Source organism: Melospiza melodia, chromosome 9 (genome assembly GCF_035770615.1).
Source record: "Melospiza melodia melodia isolate bMelMel2 chromosome 9, bMelMel2.pri, whole genome shotgun sequence".
Classification (NCBI taxonomy): domain Eukaryota; kingdom Metazoa; phylum Chordata; class Aves; order Passeriformes; family Passerellidae; genus Melospiza; species Melospiza melodia.
In genome coordinates, this window is record NC_086202.1 from 33195600 (window position 1) to 33215320 (window position 19721).

A 19721-nucleotide genomic window follows, 5' to 3' on the forward strand; every position below is an offset into this window, starting at 1 on the left:
CAGCAGCGTCACCCCTGCTTGTCACCCCCACCAGCCACTCTCAGGGAAGGCAAAGGGCTCTGCATCCAATTTTTAAAATGATCACACCAAGAAAACAAAAAGAAAACCCCACCAAAACTCCCAAAAGCCAACACAGCCTCTGTCCTGCGGGTGCCCACCAAAACATTCTGTGTGGCACCACCCAGTCACAGCCCCAGCTATGAAGGTGAAACTTTGCTTTTATTTATAGCAAAATGGCCTTTCCCTGAGAAATTTGGGGGAGCCTCAAGGTCCCTGGGGTTTGGCAGCTCCCTGGGAGGTGCAGAAGCTTCCAGCGAGGCTGGATCAAATGTCTCCCACGGCAGGGGTTACACAGAGGGATATTTTGGGACCTGGGAAGAGTTGGGCTATTTGTGGCACCAGCATCAGCCCGGGGATCCCAGGTGCCAGCAGAGGAAAGGGAGATTTTTGGGGGCATCAGCAGCAATAATGCAAGTGAGGGCTTAAATCCCAGGATAGTGCTACACCCTGGTGGTTTTGCTACCAAAAACAGTGATGGGGGAAGAGGGGTCTCCTTGGCTCCCTGCCTGCCAGAGGAGGACGTTCCTGGAGCACCTGTCTGCCTTTGATGCCTCCCTGCCTTTGGCAGCTGCTCCAATTAAAAGCTTGGGCTAACGAGCTAATGGGCAGCTCAAAGCACCCACAGCTTTGGTGAGTGGGCAGGGACCAGCACACCCTGAAATTCAAGAGTGTCTCCCATTGCTCCGGGCTGGGAATGACCCAAAATGCAGCAAAACCTCCCCAAAACCTGGGCTGTGTGCCCTGTGCCAGCAGGGCTGACTCACCACAGAGGGGGAATGGCAGGGATGTGATCCTTGGCCTCTGAGAGCAGGGAAAAAAGGGAAAGGGGAGAAATTCCCACTCTTGGCCTCTGAGAGAAGGAGGAAAAGGGGGAAATTCCCACCCAGAGCTTCCAGCACTTTGGTGTACCAAAAGTACTTCCACCACTTCCTCCACTGGGGAGGAAGAGACCCATCCCAAATCCATCCCAAGGCTCTGGGGCCAGCAGTTTCCAGCCACTGCCAGCAGGAAGGGCACCCAAGGCAGTGGCTCTGCTGGAACAAAGGCAGCCCAGAGTGTTCCTGCCCACCTGATGGGGATGGTGCCCACAGGGCTCCTTCCAGTGCCAGGATAGAGCTGCCAGGTGGCATCCTGGGGTGAGAATAAGGCTCAGCCAGAGGATGAGGGGCTATTGGGAGGAAGGCCCTTCTGGGAACACCCCAGCAGAACGGGTCTGAAGCAAAGGTGCCCTGCTGGGTGTTTGGTGCCACCATGCCAGGGGCACCACGTCCTCTCCATCCCCTCCCTGTCCTTCCCTCTGCAGCCCCCACAGGACCATGGGATGGCAAAGACCCCAAATTCCATCCACCACCGAGGAGCTGCAAAATCAGAGCTGGCTGGAGCAGGGAATCCACAGGACACCAACCCAGCTGGAGCCTTTCACATTATAAACATTTATTTATAGATGTACAATTGTATAATTAACTAAATCAAGAGATACAGCCTCTGTGAGCATCCACTGGGAGCGATGCCTTCTCCCTCCTTGTGATCCGTGGGCATCTACCAGGAAAAAGAACCTGAAGGTTTTGGCAGGCAGGCTCCAGGCAGGGAATGGCACTGGGCAACACATCCAGCTCCTTCTGTGAGCAGGATTTTGGTTTCACCTCGTCCCCATCATCCCTGTGCCTCTATCGAGCGCCATTTCCAATCCTGAACTTCCACCCAATTTCTTCTGAAGGTGGAGGAACCATTAAAAAAAAAAAAATAATAAAACCTCTTAAAATCAGGTCCAAGCCATGGTGGCTGTGGGATAACAGGGCCTGCAGCCAAGGGGAGGCTGAGATTTCACAAAACAAATAAACAGCCAAGACAGAGCGCATGGATTCCTAAGGACAACGGGATAAAACCTCCTCTGCCAGCCCACCCGGGAGCTGCTGTGCTCCCAGCTCACTCCCCTGACTGTGCCAGGGGATGGTTTGCACTGGAAATGTCTTTAGACACAAATGAGCTGCAGAGCAGCAAAAAAAAAAAAAACCCAAAAATTTAAATAATCCAGTTTATTCCATGGGAGGTGGCTCTGCTCGTGCTGGCTTTGCTTCCAAGAGATGGCTCCTCACCTGGGGCAGCTCACGCTGCTCCTGCCCGTGGTGGGGCAGGCACAGGGCAGATCAGACAGCCCCTGATCTCCCCCAGCAGAATGCTTTGTTCCTTATGGATCTGTGGCCTTTTCCAGGTGTCCTGCAGGAAACACGAGGTGGGGTGTGAGGGCAGGGCTGGCTGCACCCGCCTGGAGGGACGAGCACAAAACCTCCCAACAAAGGGCTGTTGGAAAGCCCTCTCTGCACGGAGCACGCTGATTACCAGGCACAATTCCAGCAGACTCGGCAGAAAAAGGAGTTACATGCACAAATCAACCAAAGACTGACGAGCAAAATCCATCCAGGACAATCCTTCCCTGGTGAGCGGCTCAGCTGACCCCGGCTCCGCCGACGCTGCAGATCCACGGCTCTGCCACGGGCTCCCCCTTCTCTGGGAGCCCTGCACCTTTGGGGTTTGCTGGGATCAGAACCCCAAGAGCAGGTGTGTGCATGTCCCCATCCACAGAATGTCCTCCCAGGAGCAAAGGACAGCAGCTGCAAAGGGATTCCTGTTTTCCAGGCAGGAAAGTGCTGTGGACAGAGACGCTGGAAGAGGCTTCCTGCTGCCCTGCTCCCCAAAATGGGCAGAAACCAAAATAATTTAATCATCCAACCCCTGCATAGTTTAAAAGTACAACATATATACAGCTATAAATTAATGCTAAATAGATTATATTTTCTTTTCTTTAGTGTCTTCTTTTATCAACAAATCCCACTTCTCTCTCCATTGGCAGCAGCGAAGGGTCTCCTGCTTCAGGCTTCTGCAGTTAGTTTGGGTTATTTTACACTCTGTGTGTCTGTTCCAGGGGGTGTGGGATCCTTGTGGGATCCTGGGAGCACGCCAGCAGCGTTGGGAGGGGAGGAGGAAGACAGGAGAGCTGGATTTCCTGTCCCAAGCGCTGCCTGCCATCGCCAGAGAGAGGCAGAGAGAAGAAAGAGGGGCAGTTGTGCGTTGCTAAATCTCCAATTCCATGTTTAAGATAAGGTTTGATTCTTTTTAAAGAGCAGAGTCTGTCACCTCGGCTCAGTGCGCTTCCCCAAAGTCTTCGGGCGTTTGGACGCTCTGGGAACAAAAGCGGCAGCGGTGTCAGTCTGAGGCCAGCCTGGGACTCCCCCTCGCTTCCCACCCCACAGCACAGGCAGCAGCTTTTCCAGGCTCCTTCCAGACCACGGGTGCAGGGAGGGAATTAAAGAAAAGCAGGTAATTAACACCAGAAGAGGCGCAGTCATCCAAAGGAGAGAGCGGGAGGATCAAGGTGGGAACGGATCCAAAACCAGGATACACCCAAGGAAAAGCCCAATGTGCCCCAAAGGATTTGCTTTAAAGGCCAAACTTTCAGATGCTGAGGAAAACAACCCCCAAAAGTGCAAATCAAGCAGCTCAGCAGCCAGCATCCTCAAGGAGTCCCTGTGAGCTGGAACGGTGTCCATACAACACCTGGAACAAGCTTCACCCAGGAGTTTTTCTACAGAAATCCTGTGCTCGGACAATTTTGGGGATCTGCACACTTCACAGGCAGCCCAGCAGTACCTGGTAGGTGAAATCAGCCCAAAAATTTATGCAGAAAAAGGACTCCAAACCCCGTGGCAATTTTTTTTCGTTATTTTGGTGCAGTTCTCCCAGCACATCTGATCTCACATGTGTTATCCAGGCTCTCCTTAATCCAAGCTCTCCAACCCCCAAATCTTCCAGACCTCCCCCCAGCTGCTCTTACTTTGATTGCCAGTTTAACCCAGTAAGTTACTTCTACAACCTGCTGGGAATATTTGCTTTGTTCTCCTTGAACGGGAAGGCAACAGGAGGGGGGACAAGGAACATCTGTTGGGTGGGACTTCATTCCCTGTCACGTGCCAGGGCCAACAGCTTTCCCAGCAAAACAGACAACAAAGCAACCAAAACCAAGGGCTCATTAAAATGTGGGGGCTGGATGCCACAGCACCTAAGAAACTCCCAACCTCACCAAGGGATTGTGCCCTGCTCCTAGAGGCCAGAGAAAAGAGGGAGCCTGGAGAGAGCCGGGGGTGCCGACATGCAAACTAAACCCGATCGATTCCTGATTAACGCGGAGCGCCGTCGGAGGGGAGGCTGCGGCGTGCACCCCGAGGACACTCCTGGAGGGCTGTGTCTCACTCAGGGCTCCCAGTGATCAAAGCACTGGGGTTCCCTGCTCCCAGCTCGTACTTGGGCTGGCACTATCCGTGCAGGGAGGCCTGGACGTCTGACAGTCTGCTACAGCTGGGGGTGCCCATCTTCTGTGCCCGCTGGTACAGGTCCGAGTCCCCGAAGTAGCGTGCGCGGTACAACAAGCCTTCCTCTGCAAAGGGAAAAGCTCAGCGTCAGGAATGCCCTCTGGAAGGGACTCCCCTGCCAGGCCCTGCTCCCCCACAGGCTCTGCTGGGAACAGGAGGCACCTCCAGCTGTCCAAGGTGCAGCAAAGGATGAGGATGAGGAAATGCCCCGCGCCCTTTGGGACAGGATGGGCGTAAGAGCTGCTGACAGCTCATCCGTCCTGGGAAAAGCCAGGAGAACCCAGCTCCAGTCCCAGGACATGCAGGGGCAGCCCACACAAAGGTTACCCCAGCAGGGCTCTGTGAGTTTGGCACCGCCCAGGGATGATCACAGCCCCTCTGGCATTCCAGAGCTGAAATCCTACCCCAGCCACTGCTCCCAGAGCCGTGACCACCACAGCAGCCAGAGCACACAGGCTGCCCTGGACTCGCTGCCCTCACCACCCTCTGCTGCTGGGATGTCTGGCTGGATCAGCTGCCTGGGCAGCCCCCTGGGAGCAGGGGTGGGATGTGGGACCATGACACCATGGGCAGCAGACTTTCTAGCACCATCCCTGAACAGCTGAAATATGACACGGGGCTAGCAGGGATCCCAGAGGTTCTACCTTCCCCCTCCACTGGAAATCAGAGGTATCCTGCTGACACAGCAGGGGAACCTCTGGGGCACAGCTCCTGTCTGACCAGTTCTGCAGCAGCATTAAAAAGCAAAACAAAACAAAAAACCCCCACATACCGGGCCTGTCATGAAGTCACAGACTGGAAAAAACAAAGCCAACGACACAGGAAATGTGCTGGCACCGTGTTAAAGTATAACTTCAGCACGACTTAGTCCTAGTCAAAGACATTCCAAAGGCAGCCCATGGAGCAGCTGCTGACCCCTCACTACTCACTCTGCTGCTTCTCCCTCCAGCAGTTGTTCCTAAGGTTTGCTATGTAGTCGTCCTCCACGCTCCGCTCCACGTTCTTCAGGTTCGTGCCCGTGTACTCCTCAGCAAAGCTCTCGGACACGTAGTAGGGGACTTTCAAGTGCTCTGTGACCCTTCTGTGTGTGTGACCCACAGACCTGGTGCAGGGACAAGAGCACAACAGTGTGGGACATGTTTCAAGGGCACAGCAAAGCCCCCAGCTTGGGTGATGTGATTCCAAACAGCAGGAAACATCCCTCACCCCTATCCAGCCACTGGCTTGGAGAGTGGGAGGGAGCAGCATTTCTGGTGGAAACCAACCACCAGCACAGGGAGAGAGAAGCTGCCAGGGCTCCACCTAGGTGGGCAGAGCTCTGAATACAGACATAACTCCAAGACACATTGCCCATTAATTAAAATAAAATGTTGCCTGGAATTTTCATTAATTTATTAAATCTGTGATTTCCTTCATTCGCAAGATGGGAGCTGCTCTGTGTCCCAGCCTGCATCAACCAGCACAGAAAGCACTTTCCAGAAGGAAATCTCCTCCTCCCCTGGCCCAGTGGATTTGCATTTCAGACAAAGCCCTGCTCTGCTTCCCCTGACAGGCCAGCAAACCCAGAGACCCTCCCTAGGGCGTGTGTGTGAGCTGTAACACAGGAGCTGGGCCCAAATGCTGGATTTGCCAGGACGGCTCCACCTGGAGACATGCCCAAAGTTCCTGTGATAAAAACCAGCTGCTGCTGCTGCACTGGGAGCAGCCTGGTTCTTGAGCCAGCTCTAAACATGAACTCATGCAGCCCAGCCTTCAGTCTGTATCAGAGGATACAGGTGGGATCCCAGGGCTCCTGCACGTTTCCCCAAGGCCCAGTGCTGGGTAACTGAAGGGACTGAACAGGAGCACAGAGCTCTGCTGGGATTTCTCAAGGCAGAGGTGCAGCCTGGAAAAAGCCAAGTTCACTATTTTCTCTGTCAAGAGAGAGCCCTGAGCTCTCCCAAAGCTCATATTCCTCTCCTGGATAAAGATGGACTACAGAGTGTGCCCTCACAGGAGGACTGGGAATGGCAGGGCTGCAGCAGCACACTGGGGTGTGTAGCAGGAAAATCAGGGCACAGAAACCTGTCACCTGCAGTCAGACATGCAATTAACTCAGGCCAATTCCATGGGGTGTTACTGAGCAGTAGCAATCAGGCCCACAGCCAGGCAGCTCTTCCAGCAGGAAGATCCTTTTGGGAAGGCATTTACAAAGGTGACAGTGGTTTTTCAGGACTCTGCCCTCCTCAGTGACACCTCCACTATGGAGGAGTGGCATTTAAATCTGTGGGTTCAAAGCTTCTGCTCCCCTGCTCCTGAGCTGAGGCACAGCTTTCCCATCCCAGTGAGTGATGCAGCAGCTCCTCCTGCCGGCCCTGCAGCACCTCAAAGCAGCTCAAACACCCTCCTGCTCGGGAAGCCTCCAGCAGGGCTGCAGGAGCTCACTTCCCACCCCTGTCCAAATCCAGCCTTGGAAATCGGGCTGCTTGCTGCTGCCTGAGTGTGCAGAGACAGGGGACACGGAATGGGGCAGCAGAGAAACATCTGGGGCTCAGGGATGGCTTCCTCTGGCAGCTGGCAAGGCTGGAAGCAAATCCCTGCCCATTTAAATGCTCCCTCCCTTCTGTGTCTTCTCACCCCACAGACTCTTGACCAGCATAAACCAAACTGGTGAACGTGGACAGTGCTTAGCTTTACAATGCTAATGCCAGCTGTGGAAATCACAGCTTAACTGCCTTCACCCTCTCAGAATAACCCTGAACTGTGCCAAAACCATCCCATCTTTTGGTCCCAAGCACCAATGTCACAGTCTGCTCTGAATCTGAAAGCTAAGCTGGGTTTTGCAGTATTTAACATCATGCCCCTCCCCTGGAATTGCTCAAGGCCAGGTTAGATGGGGCTTGGAGCAGCCTGGGCTTGTGGGAGGTGTCCATGGCCACGGCAGGGGGTGGAACAAGGTAACTTAAAGGTTCCTTCCAATCCAAAGCCCTCTGGGATTCTGTGATCAACAGCAAACATTGCTACCTGTGAAAATAGGCAGGGACACCAGGCTGGAACCAGGTCTGCCCTCTCTAAATGCACAGAAGAGCTCACACTGAACAGACACTGAGCCTTTGCCAGGAATGATGCAAGCAGCAGAAATCAAGCCTGTTTCCCCACTCTCTGTTAGCACTGCACAGTGACTAAGAATGAGGACACGTTCCATTAGTCACCAGAGGGAGCAGATGGGGGCATTTCCACAGGACCTAGAACAGAGCAGTTTCACTTTCACATCCCCAGTGTCTGGCCAAAGCTATTTCATGGCAAGATGAGAGTTCAGAAACAGGGGATTTCTCTGGGAGTGACTTTTATTCCTTATCCTCTTCCTCTACTGTACTGTGCTAAGGCTTTCATGGAGAACATGGCTTTTGTTTTACACACTCTGCACCTCAATTTGCTCCATATGGGATCTCAGTGCTGGGCTGCACCTCCCCAGACCAGTTTATCCCTTTCCATGACAGACACAGCTGTGGGTATGGACTGCACAAGGTCCCTGGCAAGGAACTCTCTCCATCAGGGCAGTGAGCACCCCCCAACTCTCCCTGCACCTCATATCTCACACCTGTGTGAGAACCACAAAGACTTCTCTGGCAGCAGGAGCCATGGCGTCAGGGGATAAAGCAAAAAAACCCAAAGGAAGAAGAGAGGCAAGATCCCTGCCCCACCACACCCCCCCAGAGCCCACCCCCTCCCCATGTGGGTAAGGTTTAGAGGAATGGGTACTAACAGCCTGTGGCTCAAACTGTAGGGTGGGCTGGAGACCATCATCTGGCTGAGAGCTGACACGATGATGAGGATAAGGATGGGCATCAGCTGGACAAACAGCCCCAGGCCACCCTGAGGGAACAGAAACACACAGTGCAGTGCCACCCACCCAGCTGGACAAGGATCCCATGGCACCTCCCTCCCTCCTTCCCTCCCTCCCAGTGCTCCCACACAACCTCCTCTCTCCTGCTTTGCACAGGGAGTAACCCAAACCACAGGACAGTTTGACTCAGGACAGTACAAACCCCCTGGCCCTTCTCTGATGTGACAGTGGGCAGAGGGCACTGCCAGGGGGAATTCCAAAAGCCTCATGCCCACAGCTCATTTTTCTAGAGCAGGACTGGTTTTATGGATGGCTTCTCCCCTTTTCAGGGCTGGACAGATGAAGGTAATTCCCCCTCTCCATCACCTCCCTCACCCCCTTCAGTTCCACCTTCAAGCTTGAGATAAAAATATCCAGGAAGTTCTTGTTTGTTTTTTTTACAATAAAATTGGCTCTGCTCAGACAACAGCCACAATAACCCTGGCTCCAGCTTTCTGTTTGGGAGGGTGGCAACAAGCAGGACTGTTCACAAGCCAGGCCCAGGAACCAGCTCCCAGTGCTGTGCTGGGCAAACCCCCAGCCCCCCAGCCCCCAGGTGTTTTCCACTTACATCCCCCTGGTGCTCCCTCCTGTCCTGCCTCTGGTGGTAGGTGTACCTCATCCTGCCATTGCTGTACACGTGCACATTGCCTGCAGGGAGAAGAAAACTCTTACCCCAAAGTCACAGCGTGGAGTGGGGGTGCTGCTGGCTGGCCAGGGAGGGACCATGAAAGATGAACATGATCCATGTTTCACCTGCTTCCAGGCTGAAACAGGACATTGCTGAGGGGATTTGAGTGCAGGGTGGGCACAGAGCTCCTTCTGTAAGATTCTGCAGGATTGTATGAAAACTCAGCTTGGAAGTGACCTCAGGAAGTTCAACCTCCTGCCCAGAGCAGGGTCAGCCACAGAGAGAGAACACCCTGCACAGGCCTTCTCCCTTCTGATGGAATAGATTAAAACCAGTCACAAACAGAAATCATTCTGGGCTTTTCCCCACCCTGCCAACAGAGCTCTTCCATGTCCTGTTTTAAATGTCAAAGCCACAGCTGCAAAGGTTTCCAGGCTGAGAGAGCAGCCCTCAATTCTCTCGGGACAGCGAGGAAAGGGAAAAAGAGACTGCACTGAAATAGCAACATGCTGTTTTTGCAGGAGCAGCTTCTTGGCCTCTCTGCCAGGCACAGCACAAATGCTGCAAAAAGCTTCCAGATGCTTTTGAGCCACTGGTGTTGGGGTGTTAGTGCTCAGATTCCAGGCAGGAAAGAGCTACCAGAGTGAATTTTCTTAACTGAAACCAAATTTTTTTTTTTCAAGTTGGTCCACAGAGGTCAAGAAGCCCTGTGTCCACCTCCAGTCAGACCTGAGTGGAACAAATACAAAGGAGTCTTCCAAAATACCCTTCTCCTGACATGGAATCTGTGTCTGTTGAGCAAGTAAAGGAACAGATTCTTTCCTGCTCCCCAAGCCATGGTCAGCACTGTGGACAGACAGGATGCAGACTTATTTTTCAATTCACAAGGTCTAAGTTATGCTGTAGAAATATTATTTTCCTTTTTTTTATGGGGCACAGGGGAGAGAAGGAAGTGGCCACTGATCTTGGAGAACCTGTTCTAGCTACGTGGTGAAGCAGAGATCAAGAACGAGGCCCAGGTGTTACCACAGTTTGCTCTGATAAGAAGATTTAAATTCCAAAACCACCAGGCAGAAAAGCCTTCCTCAAAACAGGATTATTTCCACAACAACCCTTAAAACAAGTCCCTTTTTGTTCTAGCATTCAACCCAACCCTAACAGCAGCTGATGCCGCCAGCATGCAAACAAACACCTGAGGCTGGGAAGGAGTCCAGCTCTGATGGCTGCTGAGCTCTCCAAGGATGAACCATTTAAAAAACTTTGGGAGGGAGAGCTCCCCCTCAGCGAACCCAGCGCAGCCTCAAGAGCCCCAGCTGCAGCAAAAGGAGGAGAAGGAAGGCAGGACTGAAGGTGCTTACTGGAAGGGAAGCCACCCCCAAAGAACATGTTGAAGAGGTCCTCGGGGGAGATGTCAGCCTCGAAGCCGCGGTGGAAGTCGGCGTGGCCGTGGCCGTGGCGGGCGGCGCCGAGCTTCTCGTCCCCGAACTGGTCGTACTGCTTCCTCTTCTCGGGGCTGCTCAGCACGGCGTACGCGTTCCCGATGGCTGCGGCACACAGGGAACGATCAGCTCAGCCTGCTGCCCCCTCCCCTGCAGCCCTGCACATCTGCCCTCCTCATCGTGCAAAGCCACACGCGCTCGGCCGCCCCCACGTCCTTGCAACGGGCACCCGGGCAAATCCAGGCAGGAGGAAGCCACACTCAGGGAAAAACTCCCTCATTCATTCAAATGATAAGGGTTTGGTGCGTGTCCCCAGAGAAACCCTTCAGCAGTGTAGGGAAATCAAATTTTAGTTGACCAATTTTATTCAAAAGCGGCACTAAGGGAATTTATTGTCAGAGCCTACAACTAGAACTGCAAAGTGCCGCAGACATCTTTTCATGAAAATCCTTCTCTTAAGATTTTTTCCTCCTGAGAAGCTAAGGAGCCTCAAGAACAAAATGTAAACAATAGTTATCTGCTGCTGTAGAATGCAGCAAGTAGATCTTTGATTGGCCCATCTTAGATGTTTATAATTAATGGCCAATCACAGCCCAGCTGGCCCAGAGAGTCTGAGGCAGCTGCCTTTGTTATCATTCTTTCCTTTTCTTAGGTTAGCTGGCCTTCTGAGATGAAACCTATTCTTCCATTCTTTTAGTATAGTTTTAATGTAATATATATCATAAAATAATAAATCAAGCCTTCTGAAATATAAAGTCAGATCTCTGTCTCTTCCCTCATCCTAAGACCCCTGTGAACACTGTCACAGCAAAGAATTTAAATATGGGCTAAATCCCTGAAAGGGACTTTAAAACTTTCCATAGAAACTGCTAAGGAAACATTAGCCAGAAGTTGCATCCATCAGCTAAGAGTTTCAGCACTTGCACATGCCACATGCAAGGTGCATAATTACAAGGACTCTTAACCAGTGCCTGAAGCTGGAAATGTACTGGAACTAAACCCCTGCCAGGTCCCTGGTCCCTCTCCTTCCAGCCTCAGGAGTTTGAGCCCCTTTCCCAGAATGTCTGCCTGCCACCCTCCTGTTTCTGTACTCACCTCTCTGCACATTCCAGCTTCCCTCTGTACCAAGCCACCCCAGGCCTGCCTGAGTCACAAGGACCCAAAATGCCCACAGCAGCAGGAGCCTGGTGTGTAAAAGGCAGGGGCAGAAGGGATGGAAAGGGAGAAAAAGGGGGATAATGTGCCCATTTGGAGGAGATCAGCTCCAAGATTCAGCATTTCCCCATGGTCAGATGGAGGTGTACGGTTTCTCCTTGGAGTGGAGATTTGGAGGGCAGAGCATGTAATGTCAATACACCCCTTCTCCTTCTTGGTTATAATTAGTGCACCCAGAGCAAACATTTCTAGAGCCAGGCAGGGAAGCTGCTGGACAAGGAGTGACTCAGAGTGCATCAACCACACAGCTGGAAAGAACAAGGGAAGCAATGACAACGGAGCAGTTCAGGGTTTCTTCACTATCTGACTTTGTGCTGACAAAGCCCATGAAATGCCTCATTCCAAGGCAGGATTTTAGCTCCAAGTAGCCAGGCTGAAGGGTTTTTCCAGGAGCAGGCAGGCAGTGATGCAGATCTGCCAGGAGGCAGCCTGCAGCCAGCTGGAACTGCACACTGAGGCACGGGCTCAGCACCTTATCAGCGTCACTGGGAAGGCAAATGCCAAGACTTCAGCTGATCCATCAACATAAGGAAAAATTAACTCATATCCTCACAGCAGGGCACGTTTCCCCCTTCACCCTCTGGAAGCAAGCAGCTGGACTTCAGCTCAGCCCAGGGGCTGAAGGACAGGAAGCCATGGAGGCAAGGCCTGGAGGAGATAACCCTGCAGTGGGGGATAAAGGGCACTTTGCTTAACGCTCCACTTCTGGCACGTAGCTCCTGCCAAAGCCTTGGGCAAACATCATTATTCAAGATTACAGGTGAGGAAACCTGCCTTTGGCCACTGAGGGATCCAGGGATGAGCTGTGCAGCAGCAGCTCTGCACAGGCACAGCTGAGAGCTGTGTGCAGATGCCCTTCCATCTGCCCCCACACCAGCAGGGGCTCTCCCAGGTAGCTGGGGCTCGGTCACTATTTGCTAACTCTTATCAGGGAAGGATTTAAGTCTTAAAAGGCTTGAACAAACCTTACCCAAGACTTTTACTGCTGAATTTGCGTCTGTGAGGAGCTCACCTGAATACTGTACCAGTGCACTGACATCAGGCCAGCCCTGCTCCCTGCTCCAGCACACAGCTCATTCATTTCACTCCCAAAATCTGGCTGCTCTGGGGTGGAAGGTGCCTTAAAGACCCTCTCATTCCACCCCCTGCCACGGGCAGGACACCTTCCAATATCCCAGATTGCTCCAAGCCCTGTCCAACCTGGCCTAGAAAACTTCCAGGGAATCCAGGGGCAGCCACAGCTCCTCTGGGGAGCCTGTACCAGAGCCTCAGCACTGTCTTGAGCAAAGAATTTCTTTGTAAAAAGTGGCCAGAGTCAGATTATTTTAATGGCTTCCAAACCAGTGCTGTATGACTGGCACCAAGGTGTTCTGTGTTTAGCTCAATGACAATAATCAAACTTCAGCAGCTTGCAGGGGAAAATGGGATTATATGTTCCAAGCAATAGCACCTCTCTTGGAAAATTTCTCCAATCTTAAGGGGTCTCATTACCCAGGAAACATCCCTGCTGCATTTACAGAGAGGCTCTGAGAACTGGGCTCCTTGCAGCACAACCAGAGCTCTGTTTCTGAGTTCTGGCTGGGCTCACTTATATGGCTGCTGCAGCTCCACCCTAGAAACTTCCACTTGGGATTTCTATTCACCAGTTCCATCCAAGAATGGTTGGGGGTTTCCTGGAATGTTTCTCCTGAGGGGTTTGTGAGTCCTGAGTCTGCCTCTGGTGTAACTGGGTTAATCCTGATAGAATTCCCTCCTGAGCAATGAGACAGGAGCTTGGAGCAACACACGGGGAAGGGAAGGGAAGGGAAGGGAAGGGAAGGGAAGGGAAGGGAAGGGAAGGGAAGGGAAGGGAAGGGAAGGGAAGGGAAGGGAAGGGAAGGGAAGGGAAGGGAAGGGAAGGGAAGGGAAGGGAAGGGAAGGGAAGGGAAGGGAAGGGAAGGGAAGGGAAGGGAAGGGAAGGGAAGGGAAGGGAAGGGAAGGGAAGGGAAGGGAAGGGAAGGGAAGGGAAGGGAAGGGAAGGGAAGGGAAGGGAAGGGCTGCTGGGGAAAGAGAAGGAAGGCTCCTCCTTACCCAGCCAACAGAGGTGAGTCCTACCTTGCCAGCCTGTGTTTATTATTTTAAGCTCATACTTTGGTCATGACATGAGCAGCTCTGAAGGGAGGCAGCTTCACAAGGAGCAGCTTTATGTCACTGCCTGACTTGTGGGGCTGTTTCTAAGGGTTCCCTCAGTGAGAGTTGGGGGCAAAGCACAAATGTGGAGCTGGCTTTACCTTTGAATGCCTCTGTGGCCCCTGGTGCGTGGTTCTTGTCCGGGTGGAACTTCAGGGCCAGTTTCCTGTAGGCTTTTTTCAGATCCTCATCAGAAGCTTCTCTGCTGACTCCCAGAATTTCATAGTAATCTTTGCACTGCTTTACCCTGCCAGGGGAGAGGGGAGCAAGCACTGAGTTCCAGGAGTAAAAACCTCTTTGTCTTGGATACCTGTCAGCTCTGAGCCTCCTCAGGCAGCAGTTTCAGGGTGCTGCTCAGGGATCTGTGCATTACTCAGGCCCTGCTCTCAGAGGGTGACCCAGCACAGAACGAGTTGGGCCAGTGCAGGAGGAAGGGCCTCCCTCAGACCCACACAGGAACGTGACTGGCAAATAAACTTCACATTCATCATGTCCCTGTGCTGGAGGCTGCTTGGGAAGGACTGCAGCACCTGAAGGATATTGGCCTTTCCCTCCCCACCTCAGCTTATGCCCAGATGTAAGACTTGCATCAGCTGAAGTGCAGAGAAGGAAGGAGGGAGCAGCCCAGGGTGGGCAGCCCATCCTGCCTGGGCACACTCAGCCCAGCCAAGGCTTCTGCTGCTCACATGAGGAGACAGAATCCAGCAGGCTGGGTTTTTGGAGAAGTGGATGATGTAACAAACATTCCTGCAAGTCCCTTGAAGTGGTTCTTGCACAATTCAGGCCGTGCCCATAACCTTAAACAAAGTTTACCAAGTGACTGCACCTGCAGCTCAGTCCTTCAGCTGCCAGGATGGGCAAATGGGACAAGGGAAGCCTGAAACAGGGTTTGGAAAATGAGCAGACCCAAGCCAGCTGCCCACCAGCTATAAATCCTCCTGGGCATGCTCTTAACACTGTTCCAAATGGTTCAAAGCTGAAATCTTTAAAGTACTGTGAAAAGCAGACGGGTACCATGTGATAGAGTCAAACACATGCCCCAGAGAGCTGTGCACAAACCTCTTCACTGCATCCAGCTGGTCCTGAGTGTAGCCCTTGGGGGGCTCCCCCCCAGCCTCTCCGTTGGCTGATGGGAAATCTCCACTCATTTTCCTGAACTGAGGGTTGGTGCATTCCCGGGGCTGGGACTGCCCATTGGCTGACTGCTCGTTCTTGTTGAGTGACTCAAGCAGAACTGAAAGGAGAGAAACAAAAACATAGAGAACAAAGCACCAAGCTCAGCCTGCCCTTCCAGCTGTCCCATGGAGAGATTCCTCTCCATCTTTGCCACCTTCCCAAGGCCCCCAATCCATCCTCCCCCAGGAAAAGCCTCACCTTTCCTGCCAGGTAATCTCTTAGCTCCTGCTGCTTCCCACCCAGGTGTGAGGGCCACTCCTGAAGATGTTCTGCTGCTCCCAACACACACAACCTCCACAAAAACCCCAGCACCACCCAGACAGACAGTCCAGGAGCCACAGCAGATCAGCAAAGCAGTGTCTCCCTGTCCTCTGTTCCCTTCCATCTGTCCTTGACAGCAAACCATGTCCAAATGTGTCCTCTAGCACATTATAAAGTCTATTATTCTTCTTTGTCTCCTGCTTTTCAGAGCCTACAGTGCTGGGGAAGTGATGTGACAATGCCATATCTTTAGAGAGCTTAGAAAACAACTCTCTGGGCTGCCAACCCCATGGGGACACTCCCCTTCTGGGGACAGAGCTGCAGCACTGCTGGCTGCCAGCTCCTCACTCAGGTGCTTTGTTCTCCTGTCACTGCCTGGGGGCTGGGAGCAGCTGTGAAACCCATCCTGCCTCAGTTACTGGGGGGACAAATTCACCTTCCCCTTCCTCCTCCTCCTTGCAAGGCTCAGGCACTTCCATCCTCTCCAACATGCAGGCCTGGCCCAATCACCCAGGGGACACAATGGAGGGAGCTCCAAGCATCCTTCCATCGTGCAGCTGCACAGCACCATCCTTTAAATCTGCTTTTTGAACCAACATCAGACTGATTTCTTCACCCCCACTCAAAAGAACAGGCACACATGCTACAGTGAAACCCAGCCAGGGATATTTACACAGCCCCAGTGTCCTGAGCTTGCAGTCCCTTATCCAGACCCCAGAACTGGGAGGGATGTTCCACCTCCTCCCATGGATTGCACAGCACAGACCTTGCACTGTGGGGCATCACCTTCTTCAGGCAAGTGCAAACAACACTGGCAGGCCAAGAGATGAGCCAAGATATCCTATCTGGGCCCAGTGCTCACAGGGGGCAGGAAAATCCACTCAGGAATCCAAAAGCCAATAGAGGATGAGGGGATGAAAAGGACCGTGGGCTAGGGAGCAGTAACTGGATGAGCTTTTGGGCTTGGGACCTACACAAATTTAAAATTAATTTATTTTAGACAAGTAAATTTTTCCCTCAGTCATATTTCCAGTGCTTCAGTGCTCACTGAATGATAATCTTTGGTTCTGCTCCTTCCCAACCTGGAGCAATCTGCAGGTGATTTTAAATTTCCCCTCACAAGGCTGTTCCCCACCTACCCCCTTCCTGCTGCTTTGGGCTTCATTCCCTACAGCTTGCCAGGAGATTCTGATCCCAGAACACTTTGGGTGGGAAGAGACCTGAAAGCCCATCCATTCCCACCCCCTGCCATGGCAGGGACACCTTCCAACACCCCAGGCTGCTCCAATCCCATCCAGCCTGGCCTTGGGCACTGCCAGGGATCCAGGGGCAGCCACAGCTGTGCCAGGGCCTGCCCACCCTGCCAGGGAACAATTCCTAATTCCCAATATCCCATCCAGCCCTGCCCTCTGGCACTGGGAACCCATTCCCTGTGTCCTGCCACTCCACTCCTGATGAAATCCCTCTCAAATTTTCTTGCAGCCCTGGAAGGAGCTGTGAGGTCTCCCCATAGACCCTTCTTCCAGCCCCAGCTGTGCCAGCCTTTCCTCCCAGCAGAGCTGCTCCATCCCTCTGCCCATGCTGGTGCCTCCCCTGGGCTCTGCAGCAGCTCCAGGTCCCTCCTGTGCCTGCTTTCTGCACCCTCTGTGCAGCCCCAGCACAGCACAAACTCAGGGAGTGCAGGATTAAACTGCAGCTCTGCCAACCCAGCTCCTCCCCAGCACGTGCCATGGGGCACTTTTCCTCCCTTATTAGCCAATGTTTGCCCAACTTCCCATAAATTTCCCCATCTCTCCCTGAAAGGTGACCAGAGTGTGAGAGTGTCTCAGCCAACGTGCCCTGACACAGGAGATTTCTGCTGCAATCCCCTTGCAAAACCCTTCCCTGATCCCAAAAAGCCCAGGCAGGGTCAGAGTTTGCAGAGTGTTGCCAAACCCTGGGGAATTCCTGGGGAGGAGATTTAGAGATTTCCCAGGAGCTGCTCAGAGGCTCAGGGACCACCAGGGCATCTCTGGCAGCATTTCCCAACCCAGAGCCAGCAGGACATGGAGCAAAGGGTCCTTGGATGAGAAATCTGGTTGGGTTTGGCCATAAATCAGTACAAATGTTGTGTTTAACATTAACCTGCCCTGCTGGCTCTGCCTTCCTGCAAAAGTCACTTTTCCTACCCAGTAATTTTACCAAAGTATAAATTCCAGAGGAAAGGGAGGGGAGGGAAACCACAGCACAGCACACACTGTGTTTGAGGCAGAGGGGAGAGCCCTGCTGCAACCAGAACCAGGATCACAGGAAGCCTTGGGGCAAACAAGCTGCAAAGCTCAGCCAAAGAATCCAAACTCAGATGAGGTCAAAGAAAAAAAAATTAAATCCACAGCTTTTTACACAATATTCTGCCATGTAAGAACACGCAGGGAAAGAGCAGAGTTTGGCTGCTTTCACAAACCACTTCCCATATGAATTAAAGCTTTCAGGAAATGATGGAAACATACAAAAATCTGGCACAAAGTCTTGGGGAGGAGTCTTGTTTTGTTACACGTGTGAGAGCCACGGCATGTCTGTCTGTCTGTCTGTCTGCAAACAGAGCAGGAACAGGGCAGGGAGAGCAGGAATATGATGGAAACGGGAGGAACAGCGAGAGGAGAGGAGGAGGAATGGAGAAGGATGAGGAGGAGAGGACGGATAAGAGGAAGAGATGAGGTGGAACAGGAGGAGAGGAGGAACACGAGGGGCAAGGCAGGAACAGGGAGGAGAGGAACGGGAGAGGGAGGGGAGGAATGGGAGGAGGAGAAGAACAGGAATAAGAGGAGGAGGAGAAAAACAGGAAGAGGAGAGGAACAGCAGGAGGAGGAAAAGAACAGAAGGAGGAGAGAGACAGAAACAGGGGGAAAGGAATAGGAGAGGAGGAATAGGAGAGGAAAAGGAGGAGTATAAGGAGGAGACGAGCAGGAAAAGTGTAATAGGAAAAGAAGTAAAGGTATAGGAAAGGAGGAGTCGGAGGAGGAGAAGGGCTTTTCACAACCCTCAAGAACTTTCCCCTCGCCTTGCCAAGCCCCTTGCCTCCCCTCAGCGCAGCCCCGGCAGCAGCGGGTGCAGTGCCCGCGCCTCAGGCTGCCACAGCAGCGCGGAGTCGGCCTCCCTTCCCAGCGCCCTCCTCACTGAGGGCCCCCGCTAAAGACAGTGGCCGCGGGCCGTCGGTACCCGGTCCCGATCCTGGCCCATCGGTGCCCGGTCCCGGCCGGTACCGCAGCCCCAGACCCCTGGACACGCCCCGGACCCCCGATGAACTCGCTTTCCCGGCGTGCCCCGCGCGCACCGCGCAGGCGCCGTGAGGGTGAGAGGTCAGGCCCGGCGGCGGCCGCGCAGGCCGCGCTCCCCCGGGCCCCCCGCCGCGCCCCCGGCCCGGCGCTCACCGCGGACCCGCTGCGAGGGGTACAAGCGCTGCGCCTTCTCCAGGAAGCGGCGGGCCTTGTCGGGCTGGTTGGCTTTGATGGCGGCCAGCGCAATGCCAATGCACCGCTCCGCCTCGTCCCGGTTCGACTCCATGGCGGCGGCGGCCGGGCGGGGGGGCGGAGGGGCGGGGCCGGGCGCGGACGGATGACGTCACGGAGCCCTGCCCTCAGGCGGGCGGGCCCGGCCGAGGCTCCGGGAGGCAGCGGAGCTCTGGGGGGATTCACCGGGGCCGAGAGCTGGGGGGACCCAGCCGGCCCCCAACAGGGGAGGGGACCCCGGGATCCTGCTCAGGGTAGATTATTAACAACTCCTCATTAGAGCCTCCTCCTCATGGAGTTCTGCCCTTGGAACACGGCCTGCCCGCAGGGACCGCGCCCGGCACGGGTGAGGGCACCCTGAGGAGGGTGCGGCTGCTCGGGTGTCGGGACCCGGGACATCCCTCTGGCTGCCCTGGGTGATTTCAGACCCTGGCAGGGGCTCAGAGATCTTGGCACGGAGTCAAAGACACCCGTGCCTCTGATTTTAGCCCATAGAAACAATTGCCAACTTTGTGTGAAGAGTTACAAGCCACAAGAGTTTGAGTAAAATGATAGTGAATTTGTCACAGGGTGAAAAAGAATTTTGGGGTTTTAGAATGGGGGTTCAAGAGGCAAGATGGAGAAATCTGTGCATGTTCTGTCCTCCTTCTTGTCCTCAATCTTCTGCTGTGATGGTGACACTTCTGGATTGGTTTAGAGACAGACTTTCTAACATAGGTGATAGGTATTGGAAAATTATTGTAAATAAAGTATACGTAGTTTTTAGTATAAAAAGCCAACACCACCCCAAGGGCAGTGACTGTGCCACAACCCAACCTGCTGGACAGAGTTCAGCAGGTCAGAGAGAGAATGTTACAGATAATAGAAAATAAACAAGCTTGAAAAACAGAACTGAGGAATCTCAACTTCTTCTGTCGTGGAGCTGGGAAAAAGACTCTAATACCTCGGGAGCCATTTCAGCAAGGCAAAACCCGAGATTCGGGCTGTGTTACATTGTTTCACATTCAGTCACGGCAGGGATGGCAGGAACAACCTTCATCCCAAAAGAGG

At 53.4% G+C, this 19721-nt stretch overlaps 1 protein-coding gene across 4 annotated transcripts; it reads right to left on the reverse strand.

Annotated features, from left to right (window-relative positions):
* Positions 1-1474: 1474 nt before the first annotated feature.
* On the reverse strand, positions 1475-18737 carry DNAJB12 (DnaJ heat shock protein family (Hsp40) member B12). 4 transcript variants are annotated; one of them, XM_063164150.1, is made up of 9 exons: positions 15121-18190; positions 14806-14980; positions 13848-13993; positions 10282-10467; positions 8864-8943; positions 8173-8282; positions 5357-5529; positions 4360-4492; positions 1475-3336 (listed from the first exon to the last, which is right to left on the reverse strand). In XM_063164150.1, the coding sequence occupies exons 1-8, from the start codon at positions 15326-15328 to the stop codon at positions 4371-4373; spliced, it is 1200 nt and encodes a 399-aa protein (XP_063020220.1). In that variant the 5' UTR covers positions 15329-18190; the 3' UTR covers positions 1475-3336; positions 4360-4370. The 4 variants fall into 4 exon arrangements, with proteins under 4 accessions (XP_063020220.1, XP_063020218.1, XP_063020221.1 ...); XM_063164148.1 differs by having other exon boundaries at positions 1475-3240; positions 15121-18187; XM_063164151.1 differs by lacking the exon at positions 15121-18190 and adding an exon at positions 18594-18737 and having other exon boundaries at positions 1475-4492.
* Positions 18738-19721: the final 984 nt, after the last annotated feature.

Coding starts and splice junctions, on each gene's coding strand:
- DNAJB12 (XM_063164150.1), bottom strand. CDS start 15,328: ATGGTTTGCTGTCAAGGACAGATGGAAGGGAACAGAGGACAGGGAGAC. Junction 13,994..14,805: donor CAGCTGGATGCAGTGAAGAG/GTTTGTGCACAG, acceptor CTCCCCTGGCAG/GGTAAAGCAGTGCAAAGATT. Junction 8,283..8,863: donor GGAGGGAGCACCAGGGGGAT/GTAAGTGGAAAA, acceptor CTGTTCCCTCAG/GGTGGCCTGGGGCTGTTTGT.